At 44.0% G+C, this 19,859-nt stretch overlaps 1 protein-coding gene across 1 annotated transcript; it reads right to left on the bottom strand.

Moving 5' to 3' along the window:
* Positions 1-17,053: 17,053 nt before the first annotated feature.
* PPP1R3G (protein phosphatase 1 regulatory subunit 3G) lies at positions 17,054-19,484 on the bottom strand. The gene has a single exon (XM_073678717.1). The coding sequence runs from the start codon at positions 19,286-19,288 to the stop codon at positions 18,224-18,226; it is 1,065 nt and encodes a 354-aa protein (XP_073534818.1). The 5' UTR covers positions 19,289-19,484; the 3' UTR covers positions 17,054-18,223.
* Positions 19,485-19,859: the final 375 nt, after the last annotated feature.

Genomic DNA, 19,859 nt, shown 5'->3' with positions numbered 1-19,859 from the left:
ACAGGACTCAGCATTCAGAGAATTACTAGATCTGCAGAAGGGAAAACTGTGATTGTATGAAAAATGGCAGCATGCAGAACAGCAAGTGACATATTGTTGAAATCAGGGTTTCGTTCCCTACATTATGCTGCTCTCAGATTACATAGCAAAAACCTGGTGACAGATTCAATTTAAAAGGATTTAATAATTTATTTATAATCATATTTCCTTTAGTTTTGTTTTCTATTTCTTGAGAACCCTTTAGATTAGATCAGATATAATAGGGTAATAGTAGCTTAAAGTATAAATGTAGAATTAAGAAATGTCAATGTTGTCCAATTATTGTACATTGGAAAGCACTTTTTATTCGTCTGTAACTAGTGAATTTATTCATATTATTCAAATTCTTAGTAGTGGCAAATATTTATTTATTAGAATGTAGATGCAAATTACGGTACGTTGAGAGGTCCATCCAAACAGTGAGGAAAAGGATGAAGAAACACAGGCATAATGTTAGGAATGGGGTACTCATCCATAGCCTTCCTAATCATTTTTATCTAGAGCATAACAAAGATCTTATTTGGCTTAGGTTAAAATTTGTGTAACAAATTCCAGATTCTTGTCTGAATTGCTGTTGGGGAAATTAATTAATAGGGAGTCCTTCTGGATTTTCAAATTTTGCAATTTAGGTCCAGAGGGTCTGAATGAGATAAAACATAGATGTGGATGCTGCATCTACTTAACAATTTTAGTGTTAGAACCCTCCTGTTTGTTTTTTCCATCTTGTGTTTTGCGGTCACGTGACCATCTGCCTTTATATTCCAGCTCTGCCCTTTTGGCTGTGCTGGACTTCAGTGTTTGACTGTTTCTCTAGCCAGGTGCTTCTGTGCCTTTCTCTGTCAGTTCGTTTTGTCCTTCTGGGACCTCTAGTACTTTTTGTCTGTTTGTCTTTTTGTGTTCTGCAACAACTTCTCTGTTTAGGAGGTGTCCCATTTTTGTCCCAGTCCTTAGTTCTTTTAGAGACCCCTCCCCTTATGCTATAGGTCTTCGTTCAGACTAGCCGAGGACTAAGGCGGGTCTGTTCACTAGGAACAGGCAGCCCGCTACATCGTAGGGATTCAGCTTAGTTTTACTGTAGGGACAGTTTTCCCTTATCTTTCCTTAGTTCATGTTGCAGATCATAACAGTAAGTCCAGCCCAAAAAAAATAAAGGAAAGAAATTCGGGGATCAGTATGGTTTCCGTCCAGGATTTGGCTCAACGCCTGCAGGGATTGTCTCTGGAGGTAGCCAAGTTCCAGCAACACGTGAGTAGCTGTTCTGAAGCGCATTTTGTGGAACCCAAGGTAGGACTGCCTGATGTTTTTTATGGTAAACAGCAAGATTTTTTTTCTTTTAAAAATGCTTGTTTGTTATATTTTCATTTGAGACCAAGGTACTCTGGGAATGAATCACAGTGCATTGGTTTTATTATGTCACTTTTGCGCAAAGAACCACAGGGGTGGGCCTTTTCTCTCCAACCTAATGATCCATGTTTAAGGTCTGTAGAAGAATTTTTTTCTGCTATGGGGCTATTATATGACGATCCTGATCGAATCTCATCTACTGAGGCAGAACTCAGGCGTTTGAATCAGGGGTCAGGTGATGTTGAAAATTATTGCACACACTTCAGAAGATGGGCCTCAGAAGTTAAATGGAATGATCCAGCTCTGAAATGTCTATTTCTTGCTGGTCTGAGTGAAAGGGTTAAGGATTTGCTAATTGCATTCCCCGCACCTGAGACTCTGCAGGATGCCAGGCAATTAGCTGTTCGTGTGGATAGGAGACTGAGATTTAGACAGAATGAGGTAAAGACTCCTGTAATGCCAGGTCCTAGTCCCCAGAAAATCTGCTATGACGGCGGAGAACTGATGGAGGTTGGGGCGAAGTCGCTCCCCTCTCAGGAAAGAGACCGGAGGTTCGCCGAGGGATTGTGTCTTTATTGTGGTAAAGCTGACCATTTGATTAAGTATTGTGAGCATCGTTTAAGTAAATTAAAAAAAAAGGTCAGTTACGCCCATATAGGTTGCTTACGCTCTGCAGGAGTATTTCTTTCTGGAAGTACTACTTTGCAGGAAAATTTGATTGAATTTCAGGTATTTGTGGATTGTGGTTCAACACTTAATGTGATTGATAAAGGGTTTTTGGAAAACCTTAAATTGAAATCCAAACCTTTGTCATCATCTATTTCTGTGATTGCAATTAATATCACTCCCTTGAAATGTATTACTCACAAGGTTGCTGCATTTCCCCTCACTATCAATGGAATTCACCAAGAAATTTTGAACTTGGTTGAATTAGATAATTTACCCTCTCCGGTCGTTCTAGGATTGCCTTGGTTAAAACTGCACAATCCTTTACTGGACTGGTCTACTAATGTGATTAAGTCTTGGAGTCTGAAGTGCTATGATAAATGTTCTAATGGTCGCATTGCGGCTGTGGAAAAAGGGGAATTACCTGTACCTATTCACGATTTTTGGAGGGTTTTTTCAGAGGAGGAGTTGCAAGTTTTACCTCCTCATAGGGACTATGATTGCACCATTGAGTTTGTTCCTGGAGCTACTCTTCCCAAGAGTCGCTTGTTTAATCTGACTATCCCTGAAAAAAAGGCCTTGGAGGAGTACATACAGACTAGCCTGGCTGCTGGTCACATTAGACCTTCTAAGTCGCCTGTGGCAGTTGGATTTTTCTTTGTTAAAAAAAAGGACGGGAGTTTACGTCCATGTCTGGATTTTCGTGAAATTAATAAGATTACCGTAGGCAATTCCTACCCATTGCCGTTAATTCCTGACTTGTTTAACCAGTTGGTGGGGGCCAAGTGGTTCTCTAAAATTGATCTCCGGGGGGCATACAATTTGTTACGAGTGAAGGAGGGTGATGAATGGAAAACTGCTTTTAACACTCCGGTAGGTCATTTTGAGAATCTGGTGATGCCTTTTGGTCTTACCAATGCACCTGCATTTTTTCAGAACCGTATTAATGAGATCCTGAGACCTTTGATTGGCAAGAATGTGGTTGTGTATTAGGATGACATTTTGATTTATTCACCAGATCTAGAGTCCCATTGGCAGAGTGTACGTGAAGTTTTGCAGTTATTGAGTGATAATTCACTCTTTGCTAAGCTGGAGAAATGTGAGTTTGCTGTTCAGAAAATTAGTTTTTTGGGCTACATTGTCTCCAGCGAGGGCTTTGAGATGGAGCCGGTGAAGGTTAAGGCTGTGCAGGAATGGCCTAGGCCTATTGGTTTGAAATCTATACAGAGATTTTTGGGTTTTGCCAATTATTACAGGAAATTCATTAAGAATTTTTCTGTAATTGTTAAGCCTCTGACCAATCTCACCAGGAAAGGTGCGAATACGGTCCAGTGGACTACTGAGGCCATTGAAGCGTTTGAGTATCTCAAAGAAAGGTTCAGTTCTGCCCCCATCCTTATGCAGTCTGATGAGACCAAGCCTTTTTTGGTTGAGGTCGATGCTTCATCGGTGGGAGTCGGAGCAGTTTTGTCTCAGGAGAACAAGGATGTAGTACATCTTAGTTCTTTCTTTTCGAAAAAAAATTCGGAAACCAAACTGAATTATGATGTTGGAAATCGGGAGTTGCTGGCTATTAAACTCGTGTTTGAACATTGGCGCCATTTTTTGGAAGGCGCTAGATTTCCTATTCAGGTGTTCACAGATCATAAGAATTTGATCTATCTGGATGCTGCCAAGCGCTTGAATGCCCGTCAAGCTAGGCGGGCACTTTTTTTTATCGGTTTCATTTTTCTGTTACCTATATCCCTGGTACTAAGAATGTTAAAGCCAATGCTTTATCTCGCAGCTTCTCTCCTACGGTCGGTGCAGAGGAGGAGGAGAGCATTTTATAGAACGGAGTTGTGGTGGCGGCATTGGACTCCGTTTTGGAGAATGGGATTCTGAAATCTCAAGATGATGCTCCATCTAACACTCCCCATGGGAGGTTGTTCGTGCCTAGAGCCTTTAGGAGAGATTTGTTTGTGGAGTGTCATGAGTCTCGGTTGGCAAGTCATACAGGAGTTTCGGAGACTAAGAGACTTATCAGTCGCAGTTTTTGGTGGCCTGGATGGCAGAAGGAAGTCATCAAGTGGGTGCGTCAATGTACTGTGTGTGCTAGGTCAAAGGCTTCACATACTCCTGCTGCGGGGTTGCTTTGTTAAGGAGATTGTCAAGCTTCATGGCGTTCCCATATTGTTTCTGATAGAGGACCTCAGTTTGTGGCTCGCTTTTGTGACAGGTTGGGAGTCCATTTGTCATTTTCATCTGGGTATCATCCTGAGTCTAATGGACAGACTGAAATAAAGAACCAGGATGTTTTACAGTTTTTGCGTTGTTTTGTGGCGGACAATCAAGAGGTGTGGCCTGAGTTTCTGCCTCTCGCAGAATTTGCTCTTAACAATCATACATCCTCCTCTGCTGGGTGTTCTCCTTTTTTTTGTTGTACTGGGAGACATCCGTCTTTTGGTTCGTTCTCCAAATTGGGGTCGGCGGTGCCGGAGGAGGAGAATTTTTCCGGTGATTTGGAGAGAGTTTGGACTAATGTACGTTGCAACCAACAAGAGGCTAACAAGAAGTCCAAGAAGTATTTTGACAGGAAACGAAAGGTTTTGTTTACTGTGGGTGACATGGTTTGGTTGTCCTCAAAGAACCTGCGGTTGAGGATTCCCTCTAAAAAACTGGGTCCTAAGTTTGTGGGTCCATTTAAAGTGCTTCAGGTTGTTAACCCGTCTGCTGTTAGGTTGGATGTCCCTACTTCCTGGAAGATTAATCCTGTGTTTCATGTTTCCTTGTTGAAAAAGGGTGATGTATCAGATAGGGATGCCTCTGTCTCAGTTCCTCCTGTGGTGGAAGACGGCGAATATGAAATTTCTCGTATCTTGAATTCTAGATGGCATAGAGGAAGATTACAGTATCTTGTCTCCTGGAAAGGTTTCGGTTCCGAAGACAACTCCTGGGTAAGGACGGATGATGTCTCTGCTCCTAGGCTTGTTAAAGCTTTCTACAGGAGGTTTCCGGATAGGCCTGGGCCTGGAAGATCCGGAGGATCCTCATAAAAGAGGGGGTACTGTTAGAACCCTCCTGTTTGTTTTTCCATCTTGTGTTTTGCGGTCACATGACCACCTGCCTTTATATTCCAGCTCCGCTCTTTTGGCTGTGCTGGACTTCAGTGTTTGACTGTTTCTCTAGCCAGGTGCTTCTGTGCCTTTCTCTGTCAGTTTGTTTTGTCCTTCTGGGACCTCAAGTACTTTTTGTCTGTTTGTCTTTTTGTGTTCTGCAACAACTTCTCTGTTTAGAAGGTATCCCATTTTTGTCCCAGTCCTTAGATCTTTTAGGGACCCCTCCCCTTATGCTATAGGTCTTCGTTCAGACTAGCCGGGGGCTAAGGCGGGTCTGTTTGCTAGGAACAGGCAGCCCGCTACATCGTAGGGATTCAGCTTAGTTTTACTGTAAGGACAGTTTTCCCTTATCTTTCCTTAGTACATGTTGCAGATCATGACATTTAGTATGTGTCCCTTCGCCTGATGACGCCGTGTAAAAGGTGAAATATGTAAGGGGGACTTATTTTAATAGTTTGCCCTGCTTTGCTTATAAACTATGGCACCCGGGATGCCATTGATTTAGGAATAGCAGAAAATTTTCCTCAATATAAAGTGTCAAATTAGCAAACTGGGGGCAAAGCAATTTTAATTGGTCTATTTCTACACCCTCCTTTATATATTAAATAAAAGTTGTTTTAGGCCCTGTTAGTGAGGGTTATTTAGTGAGGGTTCGCCTCTTTTGGTATGTCTTGTAGAATCCCTCCCAGGACTGTATGTACCCCACTGTTTTTTCTAGCCTTGACACTTGGCTCAGTAGTTGAGTAGCAGTCAGGTGGACCTTGATTGATACCAGATGCAATCCAGAGTTATGCTTGTCTCTGCACAACTCAAGCAGGTGAATGGTCTACTTACTTGCTGTCACGGGTGTATCAGAGGTGAGAGACAGTCGCCCTGCAGTTGGCTGCAGGAGATCTCTACGTTTGGCATTACAGACATCTTCTTAGATGAGAGGCTGTCTCTCAGACCTAGTGGCTACCTCCCTTGGGTAATTAGCTCTGCGGCCTGGGTGTATATATACCTGGTGTTTCTGAGAGGGAGGTGCCGGCTATATTCATTTCTACTTGTGAAGGCTTAGCAAGAGCAGTAATTCGTCCTCTCTGGAGCTTGAGGCCGAGTTTGCATTTGTCTGAAGTCGTCTAAAGCTAAGCATTCTCCCCGTTTGTCTATCCTTGTTGTCTATAGAGTTTAGTGGAGATCGACTAGTGCTCATCTCCTCCCATCCATAGCCTTAGCCATATGCCAGGGAAAGACAGGGTGAGGCACGCGTGCGGCGATCGCTGAAGAGGCAATATAGGGACGGTAGTTGAGACAGGGTGACACTAGACCAGACTATGAGGTCTCCACTTCCCCCTTTCCCTAGTGTCTGGGCTCCCTTCCCTTTCCCTCTGTGTTGCACTAAGTCATTCCCACACCTGGCGTGACACTTGCAGGTACTATACATTATGTCTTACATTATGGAGCACTATTATATTTGTATTTCAGAACACCATCCTATGGATAGGTCATCCATATAATGTTACCGTTTAGCTGTCCATACACTAGATAACTGTCGTCAGACAGCTATTTCTCTCAACTGCCCCACACACAAGAGCATTCATGTGTTTTAAATAACTAAAGAGGAGAAAACCCCCTAACAGACACTACTGGCAGTGACTTTTTTCCCCTGAAAACTAAAGTATTGACTTAATTTTCTCTTCCCTGGAATCATTAGTTGGGGGGGGGGGTTGGGATGCCTCCATGCACCATGCACATCAGATCGTCAGTGGGTTCAAACAACTTTTTCTCTAATGTGTATTTTGTAGAACTGATCAAAAATATTTGCGGGACCTGGGTCCAGAGGTACTGTTGGTAGTCTGTGGACGCTGACCAGTGCGGTGCGAATCTACCTCTACCTGCCGAAATCCACGGAAACCTCTTCTGATTTGTAGGCACGGCCTGAAGTCATCATTGCACAGAAGAAATAAATGTACTATGTTGCATGGGGCCTAGTAATCAGAAGAGACAGGTAGTTGGAGGTGTGGAGATCTCTGGTTGGTGGTAACGAATTATTGACCTGTCCGCTGGACCAGGGTCCTGCAAATCGTCTCTAGTATTTAGTGTTTGAGTTCTCACTAGTACTATTACTACTAGTAATTTACTTTGATGTGTAATAAAATTTGTATATGGATATCCTTGTACAGTATTTACAGTGTATAAAAGAAAAATAAATTCTATTAGGCTGTGTGCCCACGATGCGTTTTTTAAGCGTTTCCACAGCGGCAAAAACGCTGCAGAAATGCTTCAAAAACGCATGGTAGAAGGCCTGCCATGTTCCCCAATGATAATCCGCATGTGCTGTGCACATGCTGCGGAAATTTCCGCTGCGGATTATCATTGCGGAAAAAAACGCAGCACTGCTGCGTTTTCGCCATTGACTTGCATTGAAACGCATGGATTACGCATCACTGCATATGTAGATAAGCATTCCACGAGTTTCAATGTGCGGATGGTACCCGGGTCTAGAGGAGTGGAGACTCTCCTCCGGACCCGGGTACCATGGAACCTGTGAAAAAAATAATAAAATAAAAAATAAATGTCATATTTACCTTCTGATGGCCCCAGCTGCGCTCGTCCTCCCATGCCGGCAGATCGCGGTGGACTGAAGGATCTGCGCTGACGTCATAGTCATGTGACGGCAGGTCCTTCAGTGCAGTGTACCGCGAACTGCCGGCAAGGGAGAACGGAGCGAAGCAAGACAATGGGGGCCATCGGAAGGTAAGTATAGATTCATTTTTTTATTTTTAACCATTCTTTGGGGCCACACTATATAAATCCATGCTGTTTGGATGGATTTATATAGTGTGACCAAGTTGACAAGCACTTTCCAAGTGATGCTAAAATCACTTGGAAAGCGCTTGTCAACCTGCATGCGGAAATGCATGTAAAGAACGCTTCATATCTGCATGTCCCTGGCAGGAAAACGCATGTACAATCCGCATGCGTTTTTTCTGCCAGGGAGATGCAGAAACACTCAGGAAAAATCCGGAGCATTTCTGCATCGTGGGCACATAGCCTTAATATCTTTCTTTCTATGGAAATCAAGTGCTAGTGCTTGGGCAATCCCTATTTTTTGTTTAGAGGCAGCCAGCACAGGACTACTGCAGCCACAGGGCTCACATGTTGTATTACTGGCCACTCAGTCGTGATAACACTATGGCACCTGACTGCTGAAGTAGGACTAGCCGAGCATCCATGCTGGATCTGTAGCAGAGGAAGAAAGTATTTTTTTTTTCGAGATCCATACAGGAGGCATCTTGAAGCTGTCATCACCAACAAAGGCTTTTGTTTGAAGTATTAAATAGATTTCAGTAAGTGTGTTCAATACTTTTTCGCTGTGTAATTTCTCATTATTACACAACTTAATTTTTGGATATCTGGTTTGATTTCTTTGCCTGCGTGGATTGAATGGATTGTTACAATCATCTAGTGAGAATTTCTTGGCAATAGCACCTTTAGAAATATATTTACTTAGAAAATTGGTGATGTGTTCTATACTTATTTCACCCACTTGATGTAATGTTTTTTACTAGGTATAAATGCCATTGTTCTCCTGTAGCTGGCATTGTTTTACTTTTGTTTCTGCGATATGGCTTAAAGCACCACTCCAGAATTTTTGTTTTTAATTTTCCCGCTGGAGTGGTGTCACTAATGTAAGTTCTGTGCCCCTAGCAATATACCTAAAAGCCACCATCTTAGTCTGGTAGCGGCACCGCTCCATTTGTCTTCATCAGGTTGTGGCCAGTGTTTGCTGGGAGAACCAGAAGTCACTACTCAATGTAAGTCTATGAGAGCCAAAATGAGGCCAGAACAAGGCTCTCAGACTTATACTAAGACCATGTGTCCATTACCTCTGACTTACGGTCAGTCAGAAGTTGTGGTCACAAACAAGATGGCAGATCGGGACAGGAGTGGAGCAGGGAAGAGCAGAAGATAGTGGCTGGTAACTACACTTCTAAAAAAAAATAAAGGGAACACTTAAACAACACAATGTAACTCCAGGTCAATCACACTTCTGTGAAATCAACCTGTCCAGTAATGAAGCAACACTGATTGTGAATCAATTTCTCCTGCTGTTGTGCAAATGGAACAGACAACAGGTAGAAATGATAGGCAATTAGCAAGCAACCCCTTTAAAGCAGTAGTTTTGCAGGTGGTGAACACAGACCATTTCTCTGTTCTCATCCTTTTTGACTGTTTTCGTCACTTTTGCATTTTGTCATTGCTCTCACCACTAGAGGTACAGTAGCATGAGGCGGTGTCTACAGTACAACCAACAGAAGTTGCTCAGGTAGTGCAGCTCATCCAGGATGGCACATCAATGCGAGTTGTGGCAAGAAGGGTAGCTGTGTCTGTTAGCACAGTGTCCAGAGCATGTAGCCAATACCATGAGATGTGAAGGGGGCCGTAGGAGGGCAACAAAGCAGCAGCAGGACCGCTACCTCCGCCTTTGTGCAAGAGCCCTGCAAAATGACCTCCAGGAGGCCACTAATATCCATCTGTCTGCTCAGACTGTCATAAACAGACTCCATGAGGGTGGAATGAGGGTCCGACCGCCACAAGTGAGTGTTGGGCTTACAGCCCAACAACGTGCAGGGCGATTGGCATTTGCCAGAGAACACCAAGATTGGCAGATTCGACATTGGCGCCCTGTGCTCTTCTGCTGCCTACAATATCCTCTAGCATGAATGATTTGGCAGTGGGTCATTAATGGTGTGGGGAGGCATTTCTTTGGAGGGCCAAACAGCCTTCCATGTTCTAGCCAGAGGTACTCTGACTGCCATTAGGTACAGGGATTGGATCCTCAGACCCATAGTGAGAGCATATGCATGACAATGCTAGGCCTTATGTGGCTGGAGTGTGTCAGCAGCCAGGCATTGTTGCTATGGACTGGACTGCCCATTCCCCAGACCTGAATCCAATTGAGCACATCTGAGACTTCATACCGCGTTCCATACACCCAACGTCACGTTGCACCACAGACTGTCCAGGAGTTGACTGATGCTTTAATCCAGGTCTGGGAGGAGATCGCTCAGGAGAACATCTGCGGCCTCATCAGAAGCATGCCCAGGCGTTGTAGGGAGGTCATACAGGCAAGTGGAAGCCACACACTATTGAGCATCATTTCCTTGTCTTTCAAGCAGTTCCACTGATGTTGGATCAGCCTGTTATTTGCTTTTACACTTTGATTTTGAGTATCATTCCAAATCTAGACCTCCATGGGATATTAATTTTGATTTACATTGATCATTTTTAGGTTTCATTGTTTTCAACCCATTCCACTATGTAATGAATAAAGATTTGCAACTGGAATATTTCATTCAGTGAGATCTAGGATGTGATATTTTAGTGTTCCCTTTATTTTTTTTGAGCAGTGTATACTAGGGTCAGGGAACTTACATTGGTGGCACCACTCCAACTGGAGAAGGGCCTTAAAAAAAACAAAACAAGATTTATATTAAAAAGAAGAGGGGACATGACTCAGGAATAGACATGAAGGAACAAAATAACACCGCCAGGATCAGAACAATAGCATTTACACTAGATAAAAACCATTACATACATTTATGGATTTATATGAATAGGTATTTATGGAAAGTAACAGATCCTTTTCAACCCTTAAAGACCAGGGAATCTTTCGTTTTGTCATCAAGGATATAAGAGGGCTTGTTTTTGCAGGACGGGTTTTACTCTTGAATGACAATCATTCACTTTGCCATATAATGTACTGGAAACTGGGAAAAAATTTCCAACTGGGATTAAATGGTGAAAAAAAAAGTCTGTTATTGTTCTTACAGCATTCATTGTATGGTAAAAATGAAACATGATTATCCATGTCAGTCAGATTACAGAGACCCCAAATTTCCATGAATTTTTTTCAAGTGATGGACAAAAAAACAATTCAGAATTGTGACAAAAAAAAAATAATTTTTTTTGCCGTCATTGTTTTTCAAGACTTGCAACATTTTTATTTCTCTGAAGTGGAATGAGGGCTTGTTTTTCACATGGTAAGCTGACTTTTATTTACAATTATTTGGGGAGCTTACAACATTTTGATCACTTTTTTTTTTAGGGAAGCGAGGTGACCAAATCTCAATTCTGGCATTTTGATTTTTTCCCTCTTTACTGTGTTTACCATAAAAGGTGAATTCTATATTTTGATAGATCAGACTTTTACAGATGTGGAAATACAACTTTTTTTCTTTATTTTTTAATGGGGGAAAAGGAGTAGGATTTGAATTTTATATATATACTTTAATTTACATTATTTTTGTGTCCTCTTAGGGGCTTAAACCTGTGATCATGCAGTCACTTTTACTATATATATTTTAATAGCACTAAATTGTAGTAGTATATAGTGAAAATCATGGCCTCCTTTGGAGTTTAGCCTGTGGATGAGTTTCACTGGAGTACCAAGAGAGCAGTGACTGAGGCGTTCAACAAGCCCCAGGCTGCCAAGACAAACCATTGGTCCCACGCGATTGCATTGCGGGGGGTATGATGCTCACGTTCCATTAAAATACTTCTGTCATAGATTGACAGTGGCATCTAAATGGTTAATAGCTGTGGCTGAAGCACCAGCTAAGAGACAGAATATAGCCACATGTACAGAGAGCTCAGCTTCTAAGACCCACTCCATGCATGCAGGCCCCTTCCCAGAATGTTATGGTCAAGATTCTGTTGTCTGATAACATGGGGCCATGGGCTCCTTTCCTGTCCCCAACGCTAGGGGTGCCCTAGCCATCCCTGCTCCCCAATTACTTCTGATGGTGAAGATGCTGGGGCCACATACTGAATCAGCTCTCTATCTGTCCCCCTTCCTCACCCAGGGAAGTAGGGAGGAATAGTATATGTAAATACACAAACCAGACTAACAAGGGAGGATGTACAGAGATAAATGAAAATACCAATATGCACTCGAGGAACACTGGGGAGAAAAGGAAGGGAAAATGAATAGGAGAGGATGAGGATTAGCACACAGCAGAAGCACCAAGCAAGTGTCACTGATCAACACTCTAGACACCTCTACCAACAATCGACATCTACACCCCACACCAGGAAGGATGAGGAACTAACACTGGCAATCCAGATTGCCAGAGGAGAGTACAATACTGAACATCTGAGATCATCCAAGCAGAGAAGCTTCAGAGACTACAAGCTGAACCCCTGCACTGTTAATAGAAACCTACAAGGTTTAATATGAAGAAGTGCTTCTGATCAGTGCAGGAGTACGTGAAATCAGATGCTGCGGTCTTCTGGCCCCTCTGTCACGGTAAAGCCATGACATCCTAATGTGGGAAGGTGAAAAAGAATTAAGAAAGGTTTGCCCAGAAGCGATCAACCCCTTTAATCAATAATTTACATTAAATCTGAAAATGATTCTAGTAAAAATATGATCTTCTGCAAAAAATGGAAATTCTACATAAACTTCTGAGAGAGGCAGGAGAATTTGATGCTCTGGCTGATCTTGTTTACATGGCCACATTTGCCGTCTGTAATTCACGTTATGTAAGTGAGCGATATACATTTCTGCGCCACCTAGTCTGACATGAACAGCTCCTCCATAAAAGGTGCCAATTACAACAATTGTCAGAAGATGAAGAAATGTAAACCCTCCATTGCTTCAGGACTGCGCTCTCCCCTTCTAGCAGTAAGTTATTAGGTCAATCAGTGCTTTAGAGAGAAACGCTACTACTACTACGCTCCAAAAGAGAAAATATTCTTACTATCCAGAAGACATTCTGCCTCATTACTGACCAGGAGAAGGTAACCTATAACGGCCGCTTAAAGGGTCGTCAATGCCAATAGTGAAATTGAAAGTTAACTGAGGATCAGCTGTCTACAAGTAGATCCCCGTTTATACAGGCCAACTAGAATACTAGGTACAAGGAACGATCATTAATACGATCGTTCTGTGAACAGAAAGTATGTTTTTGGAAGCAAATCTTTTGTTTACACAGAACTATATGCTGTGAAAACATGATTTTAATGCTGGAATGAATGATCCAATCACTTGAACAAGTGTTTGGTTCATTTATCAGGTGATTTCCAGCCTACTTAAGCAAGATGCTAAATTGAGAAGGAATCTTCTAGCAAACATTCACATCAGATTATCGGCTCGTCTAAATGAGTGATTATAAAAGAAATCAACAAGTCATATTTACCAATGGAATCAAGTTCATGCTCCAAACGTGAAGTGGTAACCATCACCTGACCACACAGTCAAAAAGTGGCCTCAGCGGTCTGGTCACTGGTGATCATCACTTCCTGTCCTGTGGAGACAGTGAGAACGGCTTGTTCGTCTCTTATATAACCATCTCTACACTCTTAACTTAAATGAGTGGAAAAACCCCCTTTAAAAAGGTGTATTCTTCGGAGATCGAAATGCCCCTTAGGTTGTGTTCACATGTTCAGTATTTGGTGAGTTTTTTACCTTAGTATTTGTAAGCCAAATTCAGGAGTTGAACAATCAGAAAAAAAGTATAATAGAAACATGTCACCACTTCTGTATTTATCACCCACTCCTGGTTTTGGCTTACAAATACTGATGTAAAATACTGACCAAATACTGAATGCGTGAATGTGGCCTTAAAGGGGATAGGATCTTTAAGATCCTATCCCAATATGTAGTAGATGCAAGAATATTAGCAAATATCTCCAATTAGAATTGTAGTATAATTCTTCTAATTCACTATATCACTTGCCCCATGTGCAGGGCATTGCAGTAGCTTAGGTATCCATGGTTACAACCACTAACAGCGGTCACTATACGAGTAGTTGTAATCATGGATACCTAAGCTACTGCAATGCCCTGCACATGGGGCAAGTGATCTAGCGAATTCGAAGAATTATACTACAATTCTAATTGCAGCTATTATGATTGCACCTAGTACATATTTGGATAGGATCTTGAGAATTCAGACTTAAAGGGATATTCCTATGGCAAAAAAAAAAAAAAAAAAAATTCTGTATGCAAAGAGAAAAAAAAACACACTAATTTTTATCAATGTGCCGGATTTGACGTTCAATCATTTTTGGGTTTGTGTGTCCTCTTTTACCATCATTGTCATTCATTTTTCTTGTTTAAAAAAAAAAATAATTCCTAAGCTTCTCACAACTAGTGAAATATGTACAGCACACATTTGTTTTTTGGCAGACCCATTGCATTGAATGGGCACATTTTGTCCACAAATCAGTGTAATTACTTTTTTTTATTTTGCAGTCCGTAAAGAAGTCGGACACGTAAAAAAGGCCATACACTACAACGTGTCTATTAACTGCTGAATCACAGAGCCCAGAAATGTAGATGGATCTTAAAGGGGTTGTCCATTATTCAGATAACCCCTTCTCAATCACTATGTTTCCACCATTGTTAGGTCACACAAGCTCCAGGGAGAGCAAGTGGAACGGCGCCTGCAGCGGAGGGGAGTATAAATATTATTTGGCTTGGTGGAAACAGTGATTAAGAAGAGGTTGTCAGAATCATGATTATTTATGGATGAATGGTGCATCTCACTAAATTAGAATATAATTTTTTTTATTTATTTCAGTTCTTTAATACAAAAAGTGAAACTCATTATATAGTCATTACAAACAGTGATCTATTTCAAGTATTTACCTCTGTCGTCATTATCTCAGTAAATTAAAATAATTAAAAAACATCTGCAAAGGCTTCCTAAGCATTTAAAAAGGTCCCTTAGTCTGTTTCAGTAGGCTCCACAATCATGGGGAAGACTGCTGACTTGACTGATGTTCAGAAGGCAGTCAGTGACACACTCCACAAGGTCCCAGAGTCTGGAGGAAGAGTGGAGAGGCCACAATCCAAGCAAATTGAGGTCAGTGATGGTTTGGAGAGCCATGTCATCTGCTGGTGTAGGTCCACAGTTTTCTTTTTATCAAGACCAAAGTCAGCGCAGCCGTCTACCAGGACATTTTAGAGGACTTCATGCTTCCCTCTGCCGACAAGCTTTTTAGAGATGGAAATTTCATTCTCCAGCAGGACTTGGCACCTGTCCACACTGCCAAAAGTACCAATACCTGGTTGAAAAACAACAGTATCACTGTGCTTGATTGGCCAGAAAACTCGCCTGACCTTAATCCCATAGAGAATCTATGGGGTATTGTCAAGAGGAAGATGAGAGACACAAGACCCAACAATGCAGACGAGCTGAAAGCTGCTATCAAAGCAACCTGGGCTTCCATAACACCTCAGCAGTGCCACAGGCTGATCGCCTCCATGCCACGCCACATTGATGCAGTAATTGATGCAAAAGGAGCCGACCAAGTACTGAGTGCATTTACTGAACATACATTTCAGTAGGCCAACATTTTGGATTTTAAAAAAATTTTTCAAGCTGTTATAAAGTATTCTAATTTACTGAGATAATGACTTGTGTTTTCATTGGCTGTAAGCCATAATCATCAACATTAACAGAAATAAACACTTGAAATAGATCACTTTGTTTGTAATGACTCTATATAATATATGAGTTTCACTGTTTGTATTGAAGAACTGAAATAACTTTTTAATGAAATTCTAATTTAGTGAGATGCACCTGTATCTTCCTCCACATTGCTTTTGTAGAAAGCCCCTTCGTCTGAACCAACCACATTGATTGACCTGTAGTGCTCTCCAATTTAAAAAGACAAAAGTTCCATATCAACAAACGTGTACATTATACAGTTTAAAGGGGTTGTCCACTACTAAGACAACACCTTCTAAAACTAAATGTTTGGTCCCGATATAAATAAAAAAAAACCAAACAAACGAAAAAACCTATCCTCACCTCCCGTGCCAGCTCCATTCTAGCAGTGTCGGCACTCACGGTCCCGGGGCTGTGACACGGTGGAATGACACGTGAGCCTGGCGCCCAATCAGCTCTGGCGTCACTGTCCTCGCCTTCGGACAAACTGAACATGAAGTGTAAGTTCTGGAACAGCTGCAGCCCTGGCTTCCTCTTCATGTTCAGTTTGTCTGATGGCGGACACAGTGATGCCAGCGGTGATTTGGCATCACATGTCATTCCACCACTTCACAGCCCCGGGACGGATAGTGTCAACACCGCTGGAACGGAGCCGGCACTGGAGGGGAGTATAGGTTTTTTTTATTTTAGCGTGGCTGAACATTTATTTTAAGAAGTGGTTGTCCTAGTAGTGGATAACCCCTTTACTACTGCAGCAGAAAAGCATAACACACTCAGCTGCTGCAGAACATAATATATACCTCCACCGATGCAGACCTTTTATATCAGTGTTTCTCAACTCCAGTCCTCAGGACCCCACAACAGATCAGGTTTTCAGAATCTCCTTAGTATTGAACAGGTGAGAGAACCTGGGTCATTTTTTGAAGCCTTGATAATAATTCCATCACCTGTGCAATACTTAGGAAATCCTGAAAACATGGCCTGTTGTGGGGTCCTGAGGACTGGAGTTGAGAAACACTTTTATATGAAAACTTCAGATTACTTGCCAAATAGTGACCAGATGCAGTGAAATAATATAGGACATGGGTCTCTGAAGAGACTTGTAATATTCTTTACAGTGGATGTTCCATAATTCCTTATATAATCCATTCATAAAGGCAGAATAGGTCTACAGACCTGGCTGACCTTGACACAGCAAAAGCCATAAAGTTAAAAGTTGCAGATTATATTGTCGTGTTTTGGAACTGGGAGACAAGAGGCACTACAAGTCATGATTTAGTAATGAACACTTGGCAGCTTTATGGAGTGCAGCACTGGAGACTGTAAATAGTTACCGCTTGCCCAACTTTGCTTTTTATACAAACACATACTGTAAGACTGGAGCAGTGTCATATTTAGAGAAAACAAGGGGTAAATTGATAAAACTTGGCCTCATGTCCTATTAAACAGACAAACCGTACAATGTTGCAGGAGAAGCAGGACTTTAATCATGTAAAAAATAGGAAAGTGCATAGATTAAAGAAATGCTGTAAAGTGCAGTGCTGTAAAGTGCACTCATACAAAACTGTGCAAGCCTCTCATATATATCACAGTGGCCAAGAAAAGTGCCAACGGCCATTCCCACCTAGCAAACATTCTACATCCCTGCCCTGATCTGCAAGCTCTGATGCCTGAGCTGCTGTGGCACTACAAGTCCCAGCATACAGCAGCAGCCTATAATATCTTAGACTTGTAGTACCACAGGTTGCAGTGCGCCATTAATTGTATGTTAACTATTGTCCTGAGCCAGTGCACATCGCCTTGACTATGTCCATTCCTGGGAAAGCAGAGTAAGAGCATATATGGCTGCCAGAACAGCTCAGTGTCATCCAGCTTTTCCATGACCTTAGTGGCAAACGTATCTAAAGTTATGGATCCTTCTACCCACACTGCAGCATAACTAGGCTGCATCATTCCTCAAGAACCCAGGAAAGCTGAGTGAGGCCCCTGTGTGAGTGGTAACGTTGGCCATCATTCCCACAGACCCGTATTCATACACAGAGATTAATATTCATTATCAGTCTATTATTGTAAGGAGGATTTTTGATAGAAGGCAAATAAAAAACCTGATCTATTTCACATTATCCCATTTAGAAGCAAAGGGGAAACGTTGATAAGTGCCATCACCCAGCGCATTCCATCATGGTCCATAAATGCCCCCGTTGTCAGCAGGTAATTTACAGATTACGGTGCAATTTCATCAGTAGTGGGAATTAACCCCGTCCTACGCAGTGATATTACATGTAAACCTACTGAATACAATGTCCTTCTGACCTCCATAGATAAGGTCATGGTACTTCCACCTCTGAAGCCGGCAGGTGGGAGAATGCAGGGTATATATGTATATATTATATTCCTGGGGGGCTACTAGAGAACTAGATTGTGTGGTCACGTTCACAACTGTAGGAAGGATTGCCAGGAAGAAGAGGGACATTTCTCCATTAGACAGTTCAGTATTTCTGATCAGGGTGAGAGGTACAAGCATCTGCCAGCCCAAATGTGGATAAGGTGCCCTTCAGCTGACCGGTGCCATTGTGCTTATTAGTGACCCATTAACCCTTTCAGAATCAAGTGTCCGTGCTGCAGGTGCCATCACTACCACTGCTGGTAGCCACCAGCCTCCTCCTGGCCTGGGCTGCAGGGCGGGAGCTCAGGTAGCCAGGTCTGATGGCAGCTCACAGTGTAGTTCACTCCTTGGTTGTTGTCCCAGATCTCCTGCCCATGACTGGTGGTGAAACATATGGCAAAGTGTATCAGCGAGGTAGAAGGTGGGTAACACAGGTTAAAGTGGAAGCGCTGGGTGCCCGGGGCAGGGCTCTGCTGGGGGGCAGATGCTGGGCAGTCCAGGAAAGACAACCACTCATTAAAGGTGTAGCGGATCTTCACCTGGGCACTGTCTCCAGGGTCCTTTACCAGGACGTACCCGATCACCCCCCAGGCGGAGGCGGACACCTGCTCCAGGCACACCCCCTGCTCATCCAGCCTGGCCAGCAGCTCCGCAGGGACCGGACCCTCCGACATGGCCATGTCCTCCACCAGCTGGAGCTCAGGCACGGCCGGGGGGTAGCTCTGCAGCCTGGCCAGTACAGCCGGGGGCACCAGCGGCTCATCAGAGGGCAGGAAGTGCTTGACACTGGCCAGACACAAGCCCAGCGAGTCCGCGAACTGCACCTTCTTCTTCAGCTTACAGCAGCACATGAGGGAGTCGTCCTCGTCCTCCGCCTCCGGGATGGGGTTCCATGGCAGGGAGCGCGCCCTCCTGCGGGGAGACTCCTCCGTGCTCAGGGGCTCCGGGTACCTGGCGTCTATGCGGCTGCGCACAGACCTGCCCTCCTCACTGTACCGGGGTCCCCGCAGGGCCGGCACCGCCCGCTCCGCCAGGTGCAGGGCGCTCAGTCTCCTCAGGAGCTCCCCCTGCTCCTCCACGGGAATAGTGGGCAGAGAGCGCAGGTCACACTCCCCGGACTCCTGTACCGTCAGGGCTCCATCCTCCTCCCAAGCATGGTCGGTCATAGTCCCTGTCCAGTCCCGTGGCGTCCCCGGTTGGTGCTCTGCTTCCCCGTTACGTCCTGTGTGAGGACTCGGCTCATAGGCAGCAATGTCCTCCTCCGCGGGCAGCTCGTTCGGCGGGCGCAGGCTCTGCAGCTCCATTGTGCACATGTGTGTTATAGTGCCCGGAGGTGAGAGCAGCCCGCCACAGCCCTCACTGCTGCGCTAACGGGGCTATATGCTGGGAGCAGCCGGGGCTCCCATCCCGCTCCGCCCCCCGGCGGCCACAGACTCCGTGCACGGCGGCATGCACTGAGGAGGAGAGAAACTTCCTCCAGCAACAGGCAGGAAGCGTCCTCCCTCCGCCCCGCCCGCAATGACGGCCACAGGCGCCTCCCCGGCACAGGCAGCAGGAAGCACGGCGCTGTACACTCACTCCCCACAGGCAGCAGCGAGCACGGCGCTGTACACTCACTCCCCACAGGCAGCAGGAAGAACGGCGCTGTACACTCACTCCCCACAGGCAGCAGCGAGCACGGCGCTGTACACTCACTCCCCACAGGCAGCAGCGAGCACGGCGCTGTACACTCACTCCCCACAGGCAGCAGCGAGCACGGCGCTGTACACTCACTCCCCACAGGCAGCAGGAAGAACGGCGCTGTACACTCACTCCCCACAGGCAGCAGGAAGAACGGCGCTGTACACTCACTCCCCACAGGCAACAGCGAGCACGGCGCTGTAC

This window comes from Phyllobates terribilis, unplaced genomic scaffold, assembly GCF_046119375.1.
Source record: "Phyllobates terribilis strain yellow unplaced genomic scaffold, ASM4611937v1 Scaffold_4__5_contigs__length_816908805, whole genome shotgun sequence".
Classification (NCBI taxonomy): Eukaryota; Metazoa; Chordata; class Amphibia; order Anura; family Dendrobatidae; genus Phyllobates; species Phyllobates terribilis.
The sequence above is the reverse complement of the archived record's forward strand: the minus strand, read 5'-3'. Positions and strand labels throughout refer to the sequence as shown.

Excerpts from the sequence above, each read along its gene's own strand:
- PPP1R3G (XM_073678717.1), bottom strand. The coding sequence starts at position 19,288 with ATGTGCACAATGGAGCTGCAGAGCCTGCGCCCGCCGAACGAGCTGCCC.